The sequence below is a fragment of the Triticum aestivum genome, chromosome 7B, assembly GCF_018294505.1.
Source record: "Triticum aestivum cultivar Chinese Spring chromosome 7B, IWGSC CS RefSeq v2.1, whole genome shotgun sequence".
Classification (NCBI taxonomy): domain Eukaryota; kingdom Viridiplantae; phylum Streptophyta; class Magnoliopsida; order Poales; family Poaceae; genus Triticum; species Triticum aestivum.
In genome coordinates this window covers 148,697,360-148,718,946 of record NC_057813.1, presented here as the reverse complement: position 1 = coordinate 148,718,946, position 21,587 = coordinate 148,697,360, and the positions used below count along the sequence as shown (strand labels likewise).

The 21,587-nt window shown below is 43.1% G+C and overlaps 1 protein-coding gene and 1 long non-coding RNA gene across 2 annotated transcripts; one reads left to right on the top strand and one right to left on the bottom strand.

The window, feature by feature from the left end:
• Positions 1–975: 975 nt before the first annotated feature.
• Positions 976–11,149, bottom strand: LOC123160956 (uncharacterized). The gene is made up of 4 exons (XR_006480471.1): positions 10,628–11,149; positions 5,548–5,981; positions 4,784–5,038; positions 976–4,006 (listed from the first exon to the last, which is right to left on the bottom strand). It is a non-coding gene; the product is annotated as an uncharacterized lncRNA (long non-coding RNA).
• LOC123160955 (uncharacterized) lies at positions 6,350–9,685 on the top strand. The gene is made up of 2 exons (XM_044578805.1): positions 6,350–7,792; positions 7,893–9,685. Exons 1-2 carry the CDS (start codon positions 6,585–6,587, stop codon positions 9,481–9,483), a joined length of 2,799 nt encoding a protein of 932 aa, XP_044434740.1. The 5' UTR covers positions 6,350–6,584; the 3' UTR covers positions 9,484–9,685.
• Positions 11,150–21,587: the final 10,438 nt, after the last annotated feature.

Sequence of the window (21,587 nt, the reverse complement as noted above, 5' to 3'; positions counted from 1 at the left end):
GGTCGCGGCCTTCTCTTAACCCCTTTTTTTTCAAACTTGGGCGGCCCATGACCCACTCCGCCTTTGTAGAAACTCCGCTAGAGGATCGCTCTGTCCGTGCCGGAGACCGGCGGGTCAAGCTGGCCCTCAAACACCACCCGCGGTGGACTCTGGCGGAAAAATCTTCTTGACGATTTCGGCGAAAAACCTTCCGTCGAACTTGGCTGATTCTGAATTTGGACGGATCATATGAACAGCAGATGCACACATAAGTGTAACCCTAATTTCCTTTAACTTGTCCGCTGTGTCCAGGGTTGTCATGCCGGGTTATCCAACGCGATTGTTCCGTGCCGGCTCTTCTTCCATCAGACCAACGCGAACTTCTCGATCCCTGGAGGAAATCCCTTCAAGAACTCATCACCGCCGTGCGCAGGCCCCACGGTGGGCGCCAACTGTGGTGGATTTGTCACGGCAGATGTCCTTAGTGTCAGGACTTAGTCGCGAGGCCAACGCATCTATGCGGTAGCTTGAGAAGGGTTGAGCGGAATCGAGAGACGCAACACAAGACAGGGATTTAGACAGCTTCGGGCCCCGGGAAACATCATCCGGTAAAAACCCTACATGTTGTTTGAGGCTAGGTCTCATTATCATCACGAGGGAGTTGCCGTAAACCGGCTCTCCTCTTTGTGTCTAGCCCTAAGATTGTTTCTTCTTGCTTGTCGCCTCTCCCTCCTTGGGGAGCCCTGCCCCTCCTTATATATGTTGAAGGGGCGGGTTACATGTGGAGTCCTATTAGGATTAGGACTAGTCTATCTCTAATACAAACTGGATACAAGTCCTGGTCTTAACTCCTTGTAAGGTAAATATTCCTCATGCCTTTCCTCTTAAACCGGCCCACAATAGTTGAACCGGCCTTCATGAAACGCCAGACGGGCCACCGGGTCTTGTCGCTCCTCGTACCCGTCCGCCGGGTCACCAGTGAGTTACAACGTCCTGGCGGGTTGCTGGTAAATCGCCAAGTCTGAGCGGGTCACCAGATGAATATCGCCAAGTGCCAGCGGGACCTCAAATAAACCGCCAAGTCCGGCCGGGTTAACTTCCGGCCGGTTTACACCGCGGGGTATATCCCCGACACCTCCCACCTGATCGCTATTCTCCTGACCGGTACGGTCTCTCTGTTGTTGCTGAGCCCACTTCCTATCGGACTGCCATGACTCAGCCTGAATGGCAGCTTGCGATGGCCGAGGAGATTGCTGCCCTTGAGCGCTCTGGCACGTGGGATCTGGCTTCCCTTCCTTCCGATGTTCGTCCCATCACGTGCAAGTGGGTCTATAAGATTAAGACTCGCTCCGATGGTTCTCCTGAGCGTTATAAAGCCCGTCTTGTGGCTCGTGGCTTTCAGCAGGAGCAGGGCCGCGATTATGATGAAACATTCGCTCATGTGGCACTCTCCTTGTTGTGTTAGCTTGACGGTCAGAACGCCTTTCTCAATGGTGAGTTGCGTGAGGAGGTTTATATGCAGCCACCACCGGGGTACTATGTTCCTGATGGTATGGTCTGCCGACTTCGACGCTCCCTCTATGGTCTTAAATAGGCCCCTCGCGCCTGGTTCGAGCGGTTCGCCTCTGTGGTGACCGTCGCTGGCTTCTCGCCCAGTGATCATGATCCCGCTTTGTTTGTTCACACGTCTCCTCGTGGTCGGACTCTTCTCCTTCTATATGTCGATGACATGATCATCACCGCAACGACTCTGACTACGTTGCCTTTGTTAAGGCCTACCTTCGCGACCAGTTCCTCATATCTGATCTTGGTCCACTTCGCTATTTTCTTGGGATTGAGGTTTCTTCGACCTCTTATGGCTTCTTCATCTCCCAGGAAAAATATATTCAGGATTTTCTTGCTCGAGCCGCTCTTAGTGATGAGCGCACTGTTGTGACTCCTATGGAGCTCAATGTTCAGCTTCGTGCCTCTGACGGTGATCCTCTTCCTAATTTCACTCGCTGTCGCCACCTCGTTGGGAGCCTTGTCTATCTAGTTGTTACTCGTCCTGACATATCCTATCCTGTCCACATTCTCAGTCAGTTCGTTTCAGCCCCACCTCTGTCCACTATAGTCACCTCCTCCGTGTTCTATGATATCTTCGTGGCATGATCTCTCACCACCTTTTCTTTCCCCGCTCCAGCTCTCTCCAGCTCTAGGCCTACTTTGATGCTACGTGGGCTAGTGATCCCTCTGATCGACGCTCGCTATCTGCTTACTGTGTATTTCTTGGTGGCTCTCTCATTGCCTGGAAGACAAAGAAACTGACTGCAGTTTCTCGCTTGAGTACAGAGGCTGAGTTGCGAGCGAGCTATGTTGACGACTGAGGTGATCTGGTTACGATGGTTACTTGAGGATTGGTGTGTCTGCTACTACACCGACTCCCTTATTGTCAGACAGTACATGTGCTATCAGTATTGCGCATGACCTGGTGAAGCATGAGCTCACCAAGCACATCGGTGTAGATGACTCCTTTGTGCGTGCTGCTGTGCAGGATCAGATTCTCGGTCTTCACTATGTGCCCTCTGAGTTACAGTTGGCCGACTTCTTCACGAAGGCACAGACTCGAGCGCAGCATGGGTTCTTTCTCTCCAAACTCAGTGTTGTTGATCCACCATGAGTTTGAGGGGGGGGGGGGGTTAGATGTGTATAGTCCCCTTTTCTGTATATCCCCATTGTATAAGGGGCTTCCTGCACTTTACCACACCTGTACACGTATTGGCCCTTGGCCCCCTGTGAAAGTTAGTTGCTCATTATCCACCAAATCTCACTTGTTGAATTAAAAATGCAGAATGTAGCCTTCAAAGTGCTCTGCAAGATACCTACACTGTCCTATACGCAATTTCATTTCTTAGTTTCTACCTCGAGGACATAAACTATAGCGACTTTATGAAGTGCTTCTCTCTTGTAAAGTTATCTTCAAAGACTGCAACATTTCAACTTTAGCTAATACTTCAGTTTTCAATCTTATAACTGGCATGTGAAAAATCTGGCCATGACTTACAGGTCTGCCCATTTTTTTGTTGACCTAGCTTTGTTATGATCTCTTTATGTTCAGCCATAACTTTATGCAAGAAATGATCATACCAAATTTTCCTGGTACAATCACATGCAATCTGGTAATATCAAGAACCATTTGCCACTAGTTACTATATAAATTCTAACTGATCAAACTAGAACATAGAAACTGGAAAATTGTACTCTTACGTTAAATAGCAGTTTTCAAATTAGAAGTGGTTCTCAAGTGTCAACCCGTTCTGTATTTATCTCTCTACATAATTTGGGTCAGCGCACTGTTAGTCTAATATTGCCACATTTGTTTTCCTCACAGAAAATGTATCTTTTTAACCACTTGTTTTAAGAAGCCATATAGACCGGGTTTGCCATCTTATACCACAAATATGTTAACATAGAGTTCACTTCTGTATCCTGATGTATCCAAGTTGCATTATTGCACGATAGAGCTGGAGGTACTACTGGGACAAAGACCGCTCATCCTTACGACAATGGAAATTTCCACCACACACAACTTGCATTATTTTGTGCTCCAATTTTGTTCCTTGACATGACAAGTGATGAGGACCTTTAGTTTGCTCAAATTTTCTTGGCAAGTATTTAAGAACAACTCCCAACGATAGAATAAAAAGAAGGCAGAGAAGCTTGTACAAGCAGCCTCATGAACCATGATGGACAGAATGACATGAGATAATTGTAAAGCCAGACAAGTACTCCCTCCGTCCCAAAATAAGTGCCTTTGATTTAGTACAAAGTTGTACTAAATCAAAGATACTTATTTCGGGACGGAGGGAGTACCAGGCATCGTAGCATGTACCTCAGATATTCTACTGAGACACAGACATGCATGTTCCACGGCGAGATAGATCAGCATGCCAGCGGGTATGCCTTCCAGAATGATTGATCTTGCACAAGACTCCATAAAGCGTAGCCACCAAGAGGCTCTTCACCGAGAACCACATGTGCAGTCCATCTGTGGCAGTTCATCAAACACAAATCAAGTCATTCCACAGATGCATTCCTTCTCAAATGCCAGCTTATGGCCTTACGCCAACAGCCTCCTCTAAAATATATTTCATCCATCAGAATCATGACATGGTGCACCGTCCTCAGGCAATGCAACTAAATCATTATAAAAAGAACTAGCTTAGTCTCCTTATGTAATTATGGAATAACATACAGCGGTTGGTATGAATGATTGAAGCTCGCTAGTCAGACAGATGGTAAATGTTCCTACATTTCAAACTCCAACATGGGTGTGGGTGATGTTTACTAATTTGGGTCCACACACTAATATTTGCCACACATATTATTTGTTTTCCTCACAGAAAATGTATCTTTTTAACCACTTATTTCTAGAAGCCATATATACCGGGTTTGACATCTTATTTAAGTAGCACAAATATGCAAGCACAGAATTCATTTTATGTATCCTGATGAATACAAGTTGCATTGTAGCATAACAGAACTGGAAGTTCTAATGGGCCAAAGACCAGCTCATCCTTTCCTACGACAATAGAAATTTCAACCACACGCATGTTACATTATTTTGTGCTCCAGTTTTGTCCCTTGCCATTTCAAATAATGAGGACCTTCAACTATGTTTTGTTGGAATTTTCTTGGTAAATATTTAAGAAATCCCAACGTCACAATAAATATAACATGTTCAAGCAGCATGATGAACCATGATGGACAGAATGACTTGAGAACCCTCTAAGGCCAGACAAGTACCAGGCGTCGCAACATGTACCTCGGGTATTCTACTGAATGCAGCTGTGCACAATCCACCATAGGATAGACCAGCAAGCCATCGGATTACCATCTGCAGATCCAGAATGATTGATCTTGCACAAGACTCCATAAAGCATATAGCCTCCAAGAGGCACTTCACGGAGAACCACATGTGCAGTCCATCCGGGCAGTTCGTTAAACACAAACCAAGTCAGTCCCCAGATGCGTTCTGTCTCAAATGCCAGCCTATGCCAAGCTTTACGCCAACAGCCTCCTATACAATATATTTCAGTCGTCAGCATCATAACATGTTGCACTGTCCTCTGGCAAGGCAACTAAATCACTATACAAAGAACTAGCTTAGTCTCCTTATGTAATTATGGAATCATATACGGCAGTTGATATGAATGATTGAAGCTCGTTAGTCATAGAGAAGATAAGTGTGCCTACATTTCTAACTCCAACTTGGGTATAGGTGATGTTTATGTATTGGCATACAGCTAATGCAAGGAAGCTGCATGGAATGAGCATCTCCCACTCCCAGAGCTCAACGAAATGTAGGCAAGTCTTGTCTTGGTCACATAAACAAAGCATTGTCCTGTACACGCAACCGCACTCTGCATATGGCATGACAAGACTAATGACTATTGACTATTCATCATCAGTTCGGTGATTAGGCTAATGGTGATACAAAGCAATATTTTAAGGCAGTTTTACATTTGCTCCAATAAACTCTCTCAGAATGAAACAAGTATGCGAGTATATGCAGGAAAGAAAAGTTACCTGGATGTAAATAAACTGCAGCATGGTCAGCTGAAACCTGGTGGGTGAAAATTCACTACTTCCAGTCCACAACTGACAAATGCTTGTTCAGTTGCATACAAGCCTGGGGGAGATAATGGGATAAACCTCTAAACAAAACTAATTGATGGATTCATGCCACAGTTAACAGATAGTGAAGCAGTGCAATTTGCTTATTCCCCGCTATCGAGCTTCTTCATTGGTCTCTATGATACCGCACGGTGCTTCATGGCCTTATGTAGCAATTGCAGCCATTCTGCTCAGTTTCTGCTGGTGGGTTCACACCAGTGACCTTATTTACGGCGGAGATGGAACTGCGGCGTCATCCTAGCAGCATCCCTTCCAAACATGGTGAGTCTTCCCTCACATATGCTCCAGAAATGCCAGCTTGTGCCAAGCATTACGCCAACAGCCTCCTGCATGACATATTTCAATCATCAGCATCATGACATGTTGCACTGGCCTCATGCAACACAAGTAAGCTATAATAGAAAGAATTATTTAGTCTCCTTATGTAACCATGGAATATCATACTGCAGTTGATTTGAATGATTGAAGCTTGCCTAGTAAGAGAGAAGACGATGAAGGTTCCAACATAGTTAACTCCAAATTGGCATAGTTAATGGTTATGTATTGGCTTACAGCTAATGCAAGGTAGCTACATGGAATAAGCATCTCCCAGAGCTCAAGTATTAGAAAATTATATACTTCCTCTGTTCGGAATTAGTTGTCGCTCAAACTGATGTATCTAGACGAAAGATTCATTGATGCCCGTTAAGTTGTCATATAAGCTTGGGAAAGACAAGGGAACAAATATTTAAACAAGACAACTCGACTCGATGTAGTCATGGCATGATTAGCAGACAGGTAGATTCCGGGGAACCATCATGCCAAGCCAAAGCATGGGGATGCCATACAGACGCACACGGCTATATAACTAAGAGCTTAACAGACCACAACTTCACACCGCCGCCTCAAGGCGTCTTCTTCGTGTTCCAGTTCCACCACCAATTAGCCAAATGTCGTCCAACAACCAAGTAGCATCCCACAATCCAGAGCAACCAGATAAGCAAAGTCCGGCCAACCCGCCCGGCAGCAACAAGCCTTCAACAGAGTACCAGCTGAAGACACAGCTTCTACTGCTGGCCACTCTGGTTGCGACCGTGACGTATGCAGCGGGGCTCAACCTGCCAGGGGGAGTCTGGCAGGACACACAGGATGGACACTTCGCAGGCGATCCGATCCTTCCAGACACGCACTACCACCGGTACCTTGCATTCTACTACTGCAACGCGACTGCATTCGCGGCATCACTTGTGGCCTGCCTCCTTCTCCTTGTTCTTGATGAGGCGAAGGACAACAGTGTCTGGGCAACTGTGCTGCGGGCGGTCATGGTGCTCGATTTACTTGGCCTCATGGGAGCTTATGCTGCTGGAAGCTGCCGGGATGATTTTACAACCATCTACTCCTCAGTGTTAGTCTCTTCCGTCTTCGCCTACATCATATATGTCTTTGTAACCTATGCCTTCCGGTGGGCGTTCCCCAAGAGTAGAGAAGGCAAGGCTCCTGAGAAGCAAGACAAGGATCCTGAGAAGCAAGACAAGGACCCTGAGAAGCAAAACAAGGATCCTGATGTAAACAAGCGTGAAGAGGAGCACGAGGTATTGATGCTACTAGCAACCTTTGCGGTTACCATCACATACGTGGCTGGACTGGGCCCACCTGGTGGATTCTGGGGCAACAGCCAGGATGGCCACCGTGTGAGCGACCCAATTATGCAGGACCACAACTCCAGCCGGTATCAGGCATTCTTCGTGTGCAATAGCACTGCATTTGTTGCGTCCTTGCTCATCATTGTGCTGCTCCTGGACAAGAAGCTGAGCCAGAGAATCTCTAAAAGGTTTGTTGCACTGTATGGGTTCATCGCGGTGGCGCTCATTGGCCTTGTGGGGGCCTATGCTGCAGGAAGCTGCAGGGAAGCTGATAATACCATCTATGTAGTTTTTCTGGCTGGTGCGGTTCTTGCATATATATTTCTACAGATGGCTATCACTGAAGCCATGAACAAGACGAACAAGAAGGATCGTGTCTCAGACACTGTGGCCCGGGCTCTCGTGGACAAGAAGGATAGTTGGGACCATAAAGTACTCACATCCATACGTGATCGTACTTCAGAATGGCTGAAGCAAATAAAAGACTGGTTTCATACAGCTTTTAGCACTAGCAGGTATGCAATCACGTATTATTCTTCCTTTGAAATTACCATTGGTCCATATAATCCAATACCAGGATGAAATTTTAACTCTGTATATCTATGCAACTACCAGGGACAGAGGATCTGACAAAGTATTGGAAAAGAATCGCTCTCTTGTCATGTTGCTTGCTACTCTTGTGGTGAGCATCACTTACCAGGCAGGACTAGATCCACCAGGTGGCCTATGGCCAGATGACCAGGAAGAGCATAAGGGCGGTGACCCAGTACTCCTCACAACTCATCCTACTCGGTACAAGGTGTTCTTCTATAGCAACTCAGCCGCCTTTGTGACATCCCTAGTCGTCATCATAATGGTTCAAAGTAGATTTCTACTTCAGCGCCATACATTGCACGCAGCCATGCTACTGGATTTGTTTGGCCTCATAATTGCATACGCTGCAGGGAGCAATAGGGATTCAAGCACCTCCATCTATGTTGTCGCCTTGGCAGGTGTTGTCCTTGTGTATGTGGTGATTCATATAGTATTCTTCACATTAGAAGAGCACACGGACAAAAACCAAGATCCCGATAAGTTGGATAATAGGCGCGAGATGTTGCTGCTGCTTGCAATCTTGGCTGCAACACTCACTTACCAAGCTGGGCTGACCCCACCAGGTGGCTTCTGGTCAGCAGATGACAAGTTTGGTCATCATGCTGGATTTCCAGTCCTCCTTGATAACTATCCTCGTCGTTACAATGCATTCTTCTACTGCAATGCAGCAAGCTTCATGGCATCTGTAACTCTCATAGTTCTTCTTGTGAACCCCACCCTATACAAGCCGGGCATACGGTGTTATGCACTCTATGTGTGCATGGTGATGGGCATGTTTGGCCTCATGGGTGCATATGCTGCTGGAAGCTCCCGACATGTACGAACCTCCATCTATGTGTTAACTTTAGTGGCTGCAGTGTTCGCCTTCGTCACCTTTCAGGTGCTCATTTTCTGGATACAAAACTGGAGGAAAGGGCAGCCTAAAGAGGAAGGCTCGGACTTAAATGCCATGGGAGTGCCAACCCCTGCTGCAGCTACTAGTCAAGTTTCACCATTCCATGTTCGTGGTGCGCAGCCTACCCCCCCTGATCCTGTAGATGGGTCCTCTGGGCAAGAAGGTATCACCAGTGAGTCTTCTGAACCAGTTGCTGGTGACATGGGGACGGAAGAAAAGGGAACAGAAGATAAGGTAACAGAAGATAAGGGAACAGAAGAAAAGGACCTTCGTGAATACTTGATGCTGCTAGGAGTCCTGGCTGCGAGTGTAACATACCAGTCTGGTTTGAAACCACCAGGTGGCCTCTGGCAGGACAACAACAATGGACATACTGCTGGCAACTCAATCCTCCATGACATCGCCAAAGGCCGGTACCGTGCGTTCTTCTATAGCAACTCCACTTCGTTTATGGCTTCTATTGTCGTCATTGTCTTGCTACTTCCAGTAAACAAGCACAAGTTCCCACTGTGGCCAATGCATACTGCCATTTTGCTAGACATGCTAGGCCTCCTTGGAGCCTACGCAGCAGGCAGTACCAAGGAGTGGGAGATGTCCAGGAATGTCATTGCTCTGGTCGTTCCTGTGCTGGCCTATATTGCAGCCTATGCGGCAGTGTCATTCTTCAGCAAGAAGGGCAGTGTGCCAACGGAAATTCTGCATGAACAATCGCAATGATGAAGAAAGCTTAGGTGTGACGTGATCCTTTATCTGGTTTTTAATTTATTGAACTGCAAGTGCTATGTGTATTTCAACATATTCAGTTTATTGTCCACGTGTACTTTTCATATGATATACAACACAGATATCTATAAATTATTGAGTATTTTGTATTTTTTATTTTTGTATAATCAAGGTAAAATGGTATACTTTCTAGTTTTAGAATTGCCAGCCATTTGTGTATGACACTATGACTATGTAGTATTGAGATATTGTCAAACAACAAATTTGACAAATAAAAGTTGCTAGTGTGGAGCTTTAGTTTCGAGCTGTTATGGCCTTCTGTGGCAATTGCTAGCATTCAGCTCACTGGCAGGCAGCATTACTTGCCTATCATTGTCTGTTTCATTGGTGTAAATAAAGTATTGTTTCTTTGTTCAATATAACTCATCGTGGCCCTCCTGTCCCCTACAGATTGATAAAAAAATTAAAGTTCATCTCTTAGTTGGACAACATAATCACTCATCAAACATCATATCTTGAATTCAGAGGACTTCACCTAATTCAATGGAAAGGAATTGAAAAATATGGTATAAAGGGATCCTTGAAGAATGAAATTAAGAACTGGCACTTAGTTGAACTGACCTGATGAAATAGAATTACAGGAGGCAGCTTCTAGTGACTCTGCAATCTATAATTTGCAAACATATTATATTTTTCTAGTACTGTAGTGTTAATCTTACAAGAGATATAATGCGCAGACCTGTTTAATCATTCTACCGTTCTTTTAACTGATCTGGCCTTGATTTACTCATGTCCATTTGCAGTTGAGATACGCTTGTAGTCTTCATATGAATCATATGGTATATGATAAGCCAATAACGATGGTGTAATTGATCGTTATGAGAAATATAAAGGCTAAACTGCCACCTATCATGATTAGTTCTTAACCTCTGTCCATTCTTCAATGCTGGCATACAGTAAGTGATAAGAACTGCTGAACTCAGCCAGTTTAAATTTTATTGTAGCTTCTGTCATTTCACAAATATTTAAATGTGCTTAGCTTCTACACAAAATACCCAGAATGTGCGTGCTCAAGCAGTTTGAAGATGGGGAATATTAACAAGACAGTACAAACAATAACCACTAACACGGAACATACCTGAAACGCGAACAGATGTCTGTCAGGCATCGCACTGAACACGGGTCGCAGCCCTCAGTTATCCATGATTGACACCCAAACCACAGGATTCCTTCTGATCGTCGTCGATGCAGACTCGCGGAGGAAATTCGCGGCACGTCGAACGTGCTGTCCCGTTTGGCCAATCTGTCGAACACCTCCCGTGCGCCCGGCCCGCGCAGGCATTTCAGGACGGCAAGCAGACGCCACAAAAGCCGTGCAACAAAATAAGAATCCATGGAGCGTGAGGCCGTTATGGTCGCATCAGCGCGCATTGCCGTAGAAGCCGATGGTCGGATCCGGTGGATGCATGGCGTTAATGTGGTGGAGACGCCGAGATTCGGCGAAATGATTCGGAAATGGCGCGAGGGGATACGGGGACTGCTTCGGAAAGAGTGTGGCTAGGATCTAGGATCAGCACTCCACGCCTCCACAGTAGACCACAGCAACGAGAAAGAGGGACAAGGAGGAAGATGGTGGCAGGCGTAACAGAGGAGGTGGGAATCCGACGGCGAGCGCTAAGGGAATACTTTACGTTTTTTTTTACCTTTTAATGTTTATTTTTTATTTTCATTCTTATATTTCTGTATTTTCACTTTTTCGTTTTTCTATAACACATCAACATTTTCTAAAAATACAAAAACATTTTTAACAGCGTTAACATTTTTTAACACAGTATAGAGCAAGCGCTCATATACACGAGCACCTCACTTCTTTTTGCATAAAAATATTTAATATCACTAAAGAAATGTTTTATTTAAAATATTATTTTCTTTTCAGAAAAGAAATGGAAATTATTTCGAAATCTAATGATTAGAATAGTCAATGGGGATGACTCCTCCCACTGAATGCGCATCGCCGAAAATCCTGAAATAAATTCAAGAATAAATGCGAGACCAGGACTTGAATCCTGGTGGGTTGAGGATACCACAGTCCCTCTAACCATCCAACCACAGTTTGGTTCGCCACTGTTAACATTTTTATAGAAGTTAAAATAACATCAATAGTACTTTTTAATGCATGGATTTCTTTATATACAAATTTATTTTAAATACGTGAAAATTTTGTTTAACACTTTTAAATGAGAAATGTTTTTTTAATGTGAACATTTTACTCCTTAGGTTTATATGAAAAAATCTTAACTTTGTTAAATAAAAAGTAACTAAACCTACATATAGTGGCCATTGAGGCGATGTGCGCAGAGGCGTCGTGATAACGCTCTGTGCAACAAAATGACGGGATGACACACAGAGTGTCTGCTATGTTGGCCGAGTTCTATCGCTCGCGCTACTAGTTTCGGCGTGCTATGTAGCGGTTTTCTAGCGCTTTTTTTATTTTTCAAAAGTAAATATAATTTGTAAGATAGGACATTTTTTTAATGTGGACATTTAGAAGATATGAATAAATGTTCATTTTGTGTGAACATTTTCCAACTTATGTGCATATTTTAAAAAAAATTGACCAATCTGTAAAATTTCATGAATAGTTTTCAAATGTTATGGACATTTTAAAGTTATAATGTTTTCAAACATTTTTCAAATAAGAAAAAGAAAGACCACATTATAACCTACATAGCCATAAATGTAGTGTAATGCCGCCTGCCGCGTGAGGATTGATTTCAAAGTTTACATCAATACCACATGATTACTCAACATATTTGATCAAGCCGACAAGATTAGTCTATACCTAGATTTATTTTATTAACTAGCAAATGTGCCCGTGATAACCCACAAGTATAGGGGACCGCAATAGTTTTTGAGGATAGGGTATTCAACCAAATTTATTGATTCGACACAAGGGGAGCCAAAGAATATTCTCAAGTATTAGCAGTTGAATTGTCAATTCAACCACACATGAAAGACTTAATATCTGCAGCAAAATATTTAGTAGCAAAGTAGTATGGAAGTAACGATAACAGTGACGAAAGTAACAGTAGCAGTTTTGTAGCAATCGTAACAGTGACAATGGAAAAGTAACTAAGCAAAGATTAATATGAAACGAGCTCGTAGCCAATGGATCAATGATGGAGAATTATGTCGGGTGGCATTCATTATGCAACAGTTATATAACACAGGGTGACACTGAACAAGCTCCAAATCATCAATATAATGTAGGCATGTATTTCGAATATAGTCATATATGTTTATGGGAAAAAAACTTACATGACATCTTTTGTCCTACCCTCCCGTGGCAGTGGGGTCCTATTGGAAACTAAGGAATATTAAGGCCTCCTTTTAATAGAGTACCGGACCAAACCATTAACACTTAGTGAATACATGAACTTCTCAAACTACGATCATCATCAGAAAGTGTCCCGACTATTATCACTCCGGAGTTGCCGGATCATAACACGTAGTAGGTGACTATAACTTGCAAGATAAGATTAAGAACACAAATATATTCATGAAAAACATAATAGGTTCAGATCTGAAATCATGACACTCTGGCCCTAATGACAAGCATTAAGCATAGCAAAGTCATAACAACATCAATCTTAGAATATAATGGATACTAGGGATCAAATCTTAACAAAACTAACTCGATTACATGGTAAATCTCATCCAACTCATCACCGTCCAGCAAGCCTACGATGGGATTACTGATGCACGGCGGTGAGCATCATGAAATTGGTAATGGAGGATGGTTGATGATGACAATGGCGACGGATTCCCCTCTCCGGAGCCCAAACGGACTCCAGATCTGCCCTCCCGAGGAAGGACGGGGCTTGGCGGCGGCTCCGTATCGTAAAACGCAATGAATCCTTCTCTCTAATTTTTTCTCCCCGAACGTGAATATATGGAGTTGGAGTTGAGGTCGGTGGAGGTCCAGGGGCCCCACAAGGACAGAGGACGCGCCCTAGGGGGGTGGCGCCTCCCCCCACCCTTGTGGCCAGGGTGTGGGCCCCCTTTGGTTGATTCTTTCACCAATATTTTTTATTTATTCCAAAACTGATCTCCGTGAAGTTTCAGGTCATTCCGAGAACTTTTATTTCTGCATAAAAATAATACCATGGCAATTCTGTTGAAAACATCATCAGTCCGGGTTAGTTCCATTCAAATCATGCAAAGTAGAGTCCAAAAAAGGGCAAAAGAGTTTGAAAAAGTAAATATGCTAGAGACGTATCAACTCCCCCAAGCTTAACCCATTGCTTGTCCTCAAGCAATTCAGTTGACAAACTGAAAGTGATAAAGAAAAACTTTTACAAACTCTGTTTGATCTTGTTGTTGCAAATATGTAAAGCCAACATTCAAGTTTTCAACAAAGATTATGAACTAACCATATTCACAATAACATTTAGGTTTCACATTTACTCATATCAATGGCATAATCAGCTAGCGAGTAATAATAATAAATCTCGGATGACAACACTTTCTCAAAACAATCATGATAAGATATAACAAGATGGTATCTCGCTAGCCATTTCTGAGACCGCAAAACATAAATGCAGAGCACCCCTGAAGATCAAGGATCGACTAGACATTGTAATTCATGGAAAAAGAGATCCAGTCACAGTCATACTCAATATCAATTAATAAGAATGCATAAAAATGGCAGTGGTGCTCTCTAACTAGTGCTTTTTATAAGAGGATGGTGACTCGGCATAAAAGTAAATAGATAGGCCCTTCGCAGAGGGAAGCAGTGATTTGCAGAGGTACCAGAGCTCAAGTTTTTTAAACGGAGATAAATAATATTTTGAGCGGCATGCTTTCATTGTCAACATAACAACCAAGAGATCTCGGTATCTTCCATGCTACATACATTATAGGCAGTTCCCAAACATAATGGTAAAGTTTATATTCCCCCACCACCAACAAGCACACTCCACGACTGGTCCGAAATAGCGGGTACCGTCTAACTAACAACAATCCTGGGGAGTTTTGTTTGCAATTATTTTGATTTGATTTGAGCATGGGACTGGGCATCCCGATTACTAGTCATTTTCTCGTGAATGATGAGCGGAGTCCACTCATCGTGAGAATAACCCACCTAGCATGGAAGATATGGACAACCCTAGTTGCTACATGAGCGATTCGAGAATACAAAACAAAATTTCATTTGAAGGTTTAGAGTTTGGCACATGCAAATTTACTTGCAACAGCAGGTAAATACCGCATATAGGTAGGTATGGTGGACTCATATGGAACAACTTTGGGGTTTATGGAAGTGGATGCACAAGCAGTATTCCCGCTTAGTACAAGTGAAGGCTAGAAAGAGACTGGGTAGCGACCAACTAGAGAGCGACAACAATCATAAACATGCATTGAGATTAACCAACACTGAGTGCAAGCATGAGTAGGATATAAATCACCATGAACATAAATATCATGGAGGCTATGTTGATTTTGTTTCAACTACATGCGTGAACATGTGCCAAGTCAAGCCACTCGAATCATTCAAAGGAGGATACCATCCTACCATACTACATCACAACCATTTTAATACCATGTTGGAACGCAAGGTAAACCATTATAAACTCCTAGCTAATTAAGTATGGCATGAGTAACTATAATCTCTAATTGTCATTGCAAATATGTTTCATTCATAATAGGCTGAATCAGGAACGATGAACTAATCATATTTACAAAAACAAGATAGGACAAGTTCATACCATCTTTTCCTCATCTCAATCATTTCATCATATATTGTCATTATTGTCTTTCACTTGCACGATCGAACGGTGTGGATAATATAATAGTGCATGTGCATTGGACTAAGCTGGAATCTATTGGGAAATGTAGCATGCAATTTCAAAAAAAATCATACGCTCACGCAAGATCTATCTAGGAGATGCATAGCAACGAGAGGGGGAGAGTGTGTCCACGTACCCTCGTAGACCGAAAGAGGAAGCGTTTGCCAACGCGGTTGATGTAGTCGAACTTCTTCTCGTTCCGACCAATCAAGTACCGAACGTACGGCACCTCCAAGTTCTGCACATGTTCAGCTCAATGACTTCCCTCGAACTCTTGATTCAGCAGAGTGTTGAGGAAGTAGAAGAGTTCTGTCAGCACGACGACATGGCGACGGTGATGGTGAAGTTATCCGCGCAGGGCTTCGCCTAAGCGCTACGTGAATATGACCGGAGGCGTAAACTATGGAGGGGGGGGGGGCGCCGCACCCGGCTAACAAACATTGGTGTGTGTTCTAGGCGACACCTCCCCACGTATATAAAGGAGGGAGGGGGAGAGAGGCAGCCTAGGGCGCGCCAAGTAGGAGGAATCTTACTTGGGCCCCTAGTCCAATTCGGACTCCCCCCTTTCCTTTTAACGGAGGGGGAAAAGAGGGAAGAAGGAAGGAAAGGGGGGCGAACCCCCACCTCATTCTCCTATTCGGCCTCCTACCATAAGGGGGGGCACCCCTTGTGGGCTGGTGTGCTTCCCTCCTATGGCCCATATCTTCCCCCGGGGGGTTTCGGTAACCCTCCGATACTTCGATATGTACCTGATACATTCCGGAACACTTCCGGTGTCCGAATACTATCATACTATATATCAGTCTTTACCTCTCGACCATTTCGAGACTTCTCGTCATGTCTGTGATCTCATCCGAGACTCCGAACAACATTCGGTCACCAAATCACATGACTCATATAATACAAAATCATCATCGAACGTTGAGCGTGCGGACTCTACGGGTTCGAGAACTATGTAGACCTGACCGAGACACCTTTCCGGTGAGTAACCAATAGCGGAACCTGGATGCTCGTATTGGCTCCACATATTCTATGAAGATCTTTATCGGTCGAACCGTTATGACAACATACGTTATTCCCTTTGTCATCGGTATGTTACTTGCCCGAGATTCGATCGTCGGTATCTTCATACCTAGTTCAATCTCATTACCGGAAGTCTCTTTACTCGTTCTGTAATTCATCATCCTGCAACTAACTCATTAGTCACTTTGCTTGCGAAGCTTCTTATGATGTGCATTACCGAGAGGGCCCAGAGATACTTCTCTGATACTCGGAGTGACAAATCCTAATCTCGATCTATGCCAACCAACAAACACCTTCGGAGATACCTGTAGAGCATCTTTATAATCACCCTGTTACATTGTGACGTTTGATAGCACAAAAGGCATTCCTCCGGTATCTGGGAGTTGCATAATCTCATAGTCGAAGGAATATGTATTTGACATGAAGAAAGCAGTAGCAATAAAACTGAACGATCATAATGCTAAGCTAACGAATGGGTCTTGTCCATCACATCATTATCCTAATGATGTGATCCCGTTCATCAAATGACCACACATGTCTATGGTTAGGATACTTAACCATCTTTGATTAACGAGCTAGTCAAGTAGAGGCATACTAGGGACACGGTGTTTTGTCTATGTTATTCACACATGTATCAACTTTCTGGTTAATACAATTCTAGCATGAATAATAAACATTTATCATGAATAAGGAAATATAAAATGACAACTTTATTATTGCCTCTAGGGCATATTTTCTTCAGTCTCCCACTTGCACCAGAGTCAATAATCTAGATTACATTGTAATGATTCTAACACCCATGGAGTCTTGGTGCTAATCATGTTTTCCTCGTGGAAGAGGCTTAGTCAACGGGTCTGCCACATTCAGACCCGTATGTATTTTGCATATCTCTTTGTCTCCCTCCTTGACTAGATCACGGATGGAGTTGAAGCGTCTCTTGATGTGTTTGGTATTTTTATGAAATATGGATTCCTTCACTAAGGCAATTGCTCCAGTATTGTCACAAAAGATTTTCATTGGACCCGATGCACTAGGTATTATACCTAGATCGGATATGAACTCCTTCATTTGCTGCTTCCGAAGCAGGTATGTACTCCGCTTCACAGATAGATCCTGCCACGACGGTCTACTTGGAACTGCACCAACTGACAGCTCCACCATTCAATATAAATATGTATCCGGTTTGTGACTTAGAGTCATTCGGATCATTGTCAAAGCTAGCATTGATGTAACCATTTATGACGAGCTCTTTGTCACCTCCATAAATGAGAAACATATCCTTAGTCCTTTTCAGATACTTTAGGATGTTCTTGACCGCTGTCGAGTGATCCACTCCTGGATTACTTTGGTATCTCCCTGCTAAACTTATAGCAAGGCACACATCAGGTCTGGTATGCAGCATAACATACATGATAGAACCTATGGCTGAGGCATATGGAATGACTTTCATTTTCTCTCTATCTTTTGCAGTGGTTGGGCATTAAGTCTGACTCAATTTCACACCTTGTAACACAGGCAAGAACCCTTTCTTTGACTGATCCATTTTGAACTTCTTTAAAACTTTATCAAGGTATGTGTTTTGTTAAAGTCCTATCAAGCATCTTGATCTATCTCTATAGATCTTGATGCCCAATATATAAGCAGCTTCGCCGAGGGTCTTTCATTGAAAAACTTTTATTCAAGTATCCTTTTATGATATCCAGAAACCCTATACCATTTCCAATCAACAATATGTCATCCACATATTATATCAGAAATGCTATAGAGTTCCCGCTCACTTTCTTGTAAATACAGGCTTCTCCGAAAGTCTGTATAAAACCATATGCTTTGATCACCTCATCAAAGCTTATATTCCAACTCCGAGATGCTTGCACCAGTCCATAAATTGATCGCTAGAGCTTACACACTTTGTTAGCACCTTTAGGATCGACAAAACCTTCTAGTTGCATCATATACAACTCTTCTTTAAGAAATCCATTAAGGAATGCATTTTTGACGTCCATTTGCCAGATTTCATGATCATAAAATGCGGCAATTGCTAGCATGATTCGAACAGACTTAAGCATCGCTACGGGTGAGAAAGTCTCATCATAGTCAACTCCTTGAACTTGTCAAAAACCTTTCGTGACAAGTCGAGCTTTATAGACAGTAACATTACCATCAGCGTCAGTCTTCTTCTTGAAGATCCACTTATTCTCTATGGGTCGCCGATCATCAGGCAAACCCACCAAAGTCCACACTTTGTTCTCATACATGGATCCTATCTCAGATTTCATGGCCTCAAGCCAATTGTCAGAATCTGGGCTCATCATAGCTTCTTCATACTTCCTCCGTTCGAAAATACTTGTCATCAAAATGGACAAAAATGAATGTATCTAGAACTAAAATACATCTAGATACATCCCCTTTTATTCATTTTAATGACAAGTATTTCCGGACGGAGGGAGTAGTTCGTTGGTTCTCATGGTCAAGTAACATGACTTCCAGAACAGGATTACCAGACCACTCTGGTGTGGATCGTGCTCTGGTTGACCTACAAGGTTCAATAGTAGCTTGATCTGAAGTTTCATGATCATCATCATTAGCTTCCGCTCTAGTTGGTGTAGGCATCACAGGAACGGATTTATCGGATGAGCTATTTTCCAAATTGAGAGAAGGTACAATTACCTCATCAAGTTCTACTTTCCTCCCACTCACTTCTTTTGAGAGAAACTCCTTCTCTAGAAATGTTCCATTCTTGGCAACAAAGATCTTGCCTTCGGATCTGTGGTAGAAGGTGTACCCAATTGTTTACTTAGGGTATCCTATGAAGACGCACTTCTCCGATTTGGGTTCGAGCTTATTAGGTTGAAGCCTTTTGACATAAGCATCGCATCCCTAAACTTTAAGAAACAACAGCTTAGGTTTATTGCCAAGCCACAGTTCATACAGTGTCGTCTCAACGGATTTTGACGGTGCCCTATTTAACGTGAATGTAGTTGTCTCCAATGCATAACCCCAAAACGATAGTGGTAAATCGGTAAGAGACATCATAGATCGCACCATATCTAAAAAAGTATGGTTACGATGTTCGGACACACCATTACACTGTGGTGTTCCAGGTGGCGTGAGTTGTGAAACTATTCCACATTGTTTTAAATGAAGGCCAAACTCATAACTCAAATATTCACCTCCGCAATCAGATCATAGAAACTTTATTTTCTTGTTACGATGATTCTCCACTTCACTCTGAATTTTTTTGAACTTTTCAAATGTTTCAGACTTGTGTTTCATTAAGTAGATATACCCATATCTGCTCAAATCATCTGTGAAGGTCAGAAAATAATGATACCCGCCACGAGCCTCAACACTCATCGGACCACATACATCAGTATGTATTATTTCCAATAATTCATTGGCTCGCTCCATTGTTCCGGAGAACGGAGTTTTAGTCATCTTACCCATGAGGCATGGTTCGCAAGTATCAAATGATTCATAATCAAGTGATTCCAAAAGTCCATCTGCATGGAGTTTCTTCATGTGCTTTACACCAATATGACCTAAACGATAGTGCCACCTATACGTTGCACTATCATTATCAACTTTGCATCTTTTGGCATCAATATTATGAATATGTGTATCACCACAATCGAGATTCAACAGAAATAGACCACTCTTCAAGGGTGCATAACCATAAAAGATATTACTCATATAAATAAAACAACCATTATTCTCTGATTTAAATGAATAACTGTCTCGCACTAAACAAGATCCAGATATAATGTTCATGCTCAACGCTGGCACCAAATAACAATTTTTTAGGTCTAAAACTAATCTCGAAGGTAGATGTAGAGGTAGCGTGCCTACGGCAATCACATCGACCTTGGAACCATTCCCGACGCGCATCATCACCTCTTCCTTAGCCAATCTTCGTTTAATCCATAGTCCATGTTTCGAGTTACAAATATGAGCAACCAAACCGGTATCAAATACCAAGGCACTACTACGAGCATTAGTAAGGTACACATCAATAACATGTATATCAAATGTTCCTTTGTTCACTTTGCCATCCTTCTTATCCGCCAAATACTTGGGGTGGTTCCGCTTCCAGTGACCAGTCCCTTTGCAGTAGAAGCACTCAGTTTCAAGCTTGGGTCCAACTTTGGGCTTCTTCCCGGGAGTGGCAACTTGCTTGCCATTCTTCTTGAAGTTCCCCTTCTTTTCCTTGTCCTTTTTCTTGAAACTAGTGGTCTTGTTAGCCATCAACACTTTATGCTCCTTCTTGATTTCTACCTTCGTAGCTTTGAGCATTGCGAAGAGCCCGGGAATAGTCTTTTCCATCCCTTGCATATTATAGTTCATCACAAAGCCTTTGTAGCTTGGTGGCAATGATTGAAGAACTTTGTCAATGGCACAATCATTTGGAAGATTAACTCCCAGCTGAGTCAAGTGATTATGATATCCAGACATTCTAAGTATGTGTTCACTGACAGAACTGTTCTCCTCCATCTTATAGCTATAGAACTTGTTGGATACTTCACATCTTTCAACTCAGGCATTTGCTTGAAATATTAACTTCAACTCCTGGAACATCTCATATGGTCCATTTCATTCAAAACGTCTTTGAAGTCCCGATTCTAAGCCGTAAAGCAGGGCACACTGAACTATTGAGTAGTCATCAGATCGAGCTTGCCAGACGTCCATAACATCAGCATCTGCTCCTGCAGCAGGCCTTTCACCTAGTGGATAATCCTCAAGTTACGGACCAGTCCGTATAGTTCCTACCATCATCTTTCAACTTAGCTTTCTCTAGGAACGCGTTAAAATTCAAAGGAATGGTAGCACGGGCCATTGATCTACAACATAGATATACAAAAACTATCAGGACTAAGTTCATGATAAATTAAGTTCAATTAATCATATTACTTAAGAACTCCCACTTAGATAGACATCACTCAAGTCATCTAAATGATACGTGATCCGAATCAACTAAACCATGTTCGATCATCACGTGAGATGGAGTAGTCATCAATGGTGAACATCTCTATGTTGATCATATCTACTATATGATTCACGTTCGACCTTTTGGTCTCTAGTGTTCCAAGGTCATGTCTGTACATGCTAGTCTTGTCAAGTTTAACCCGAGTATTCCGCATCTGCAAAACTGGCTTGCATCCGTTGTATGTGAAGGTAGAGCCTATCACACCCGATCATCACATGGTCTCTCAGCATGAAGAACTTTTGGAACGG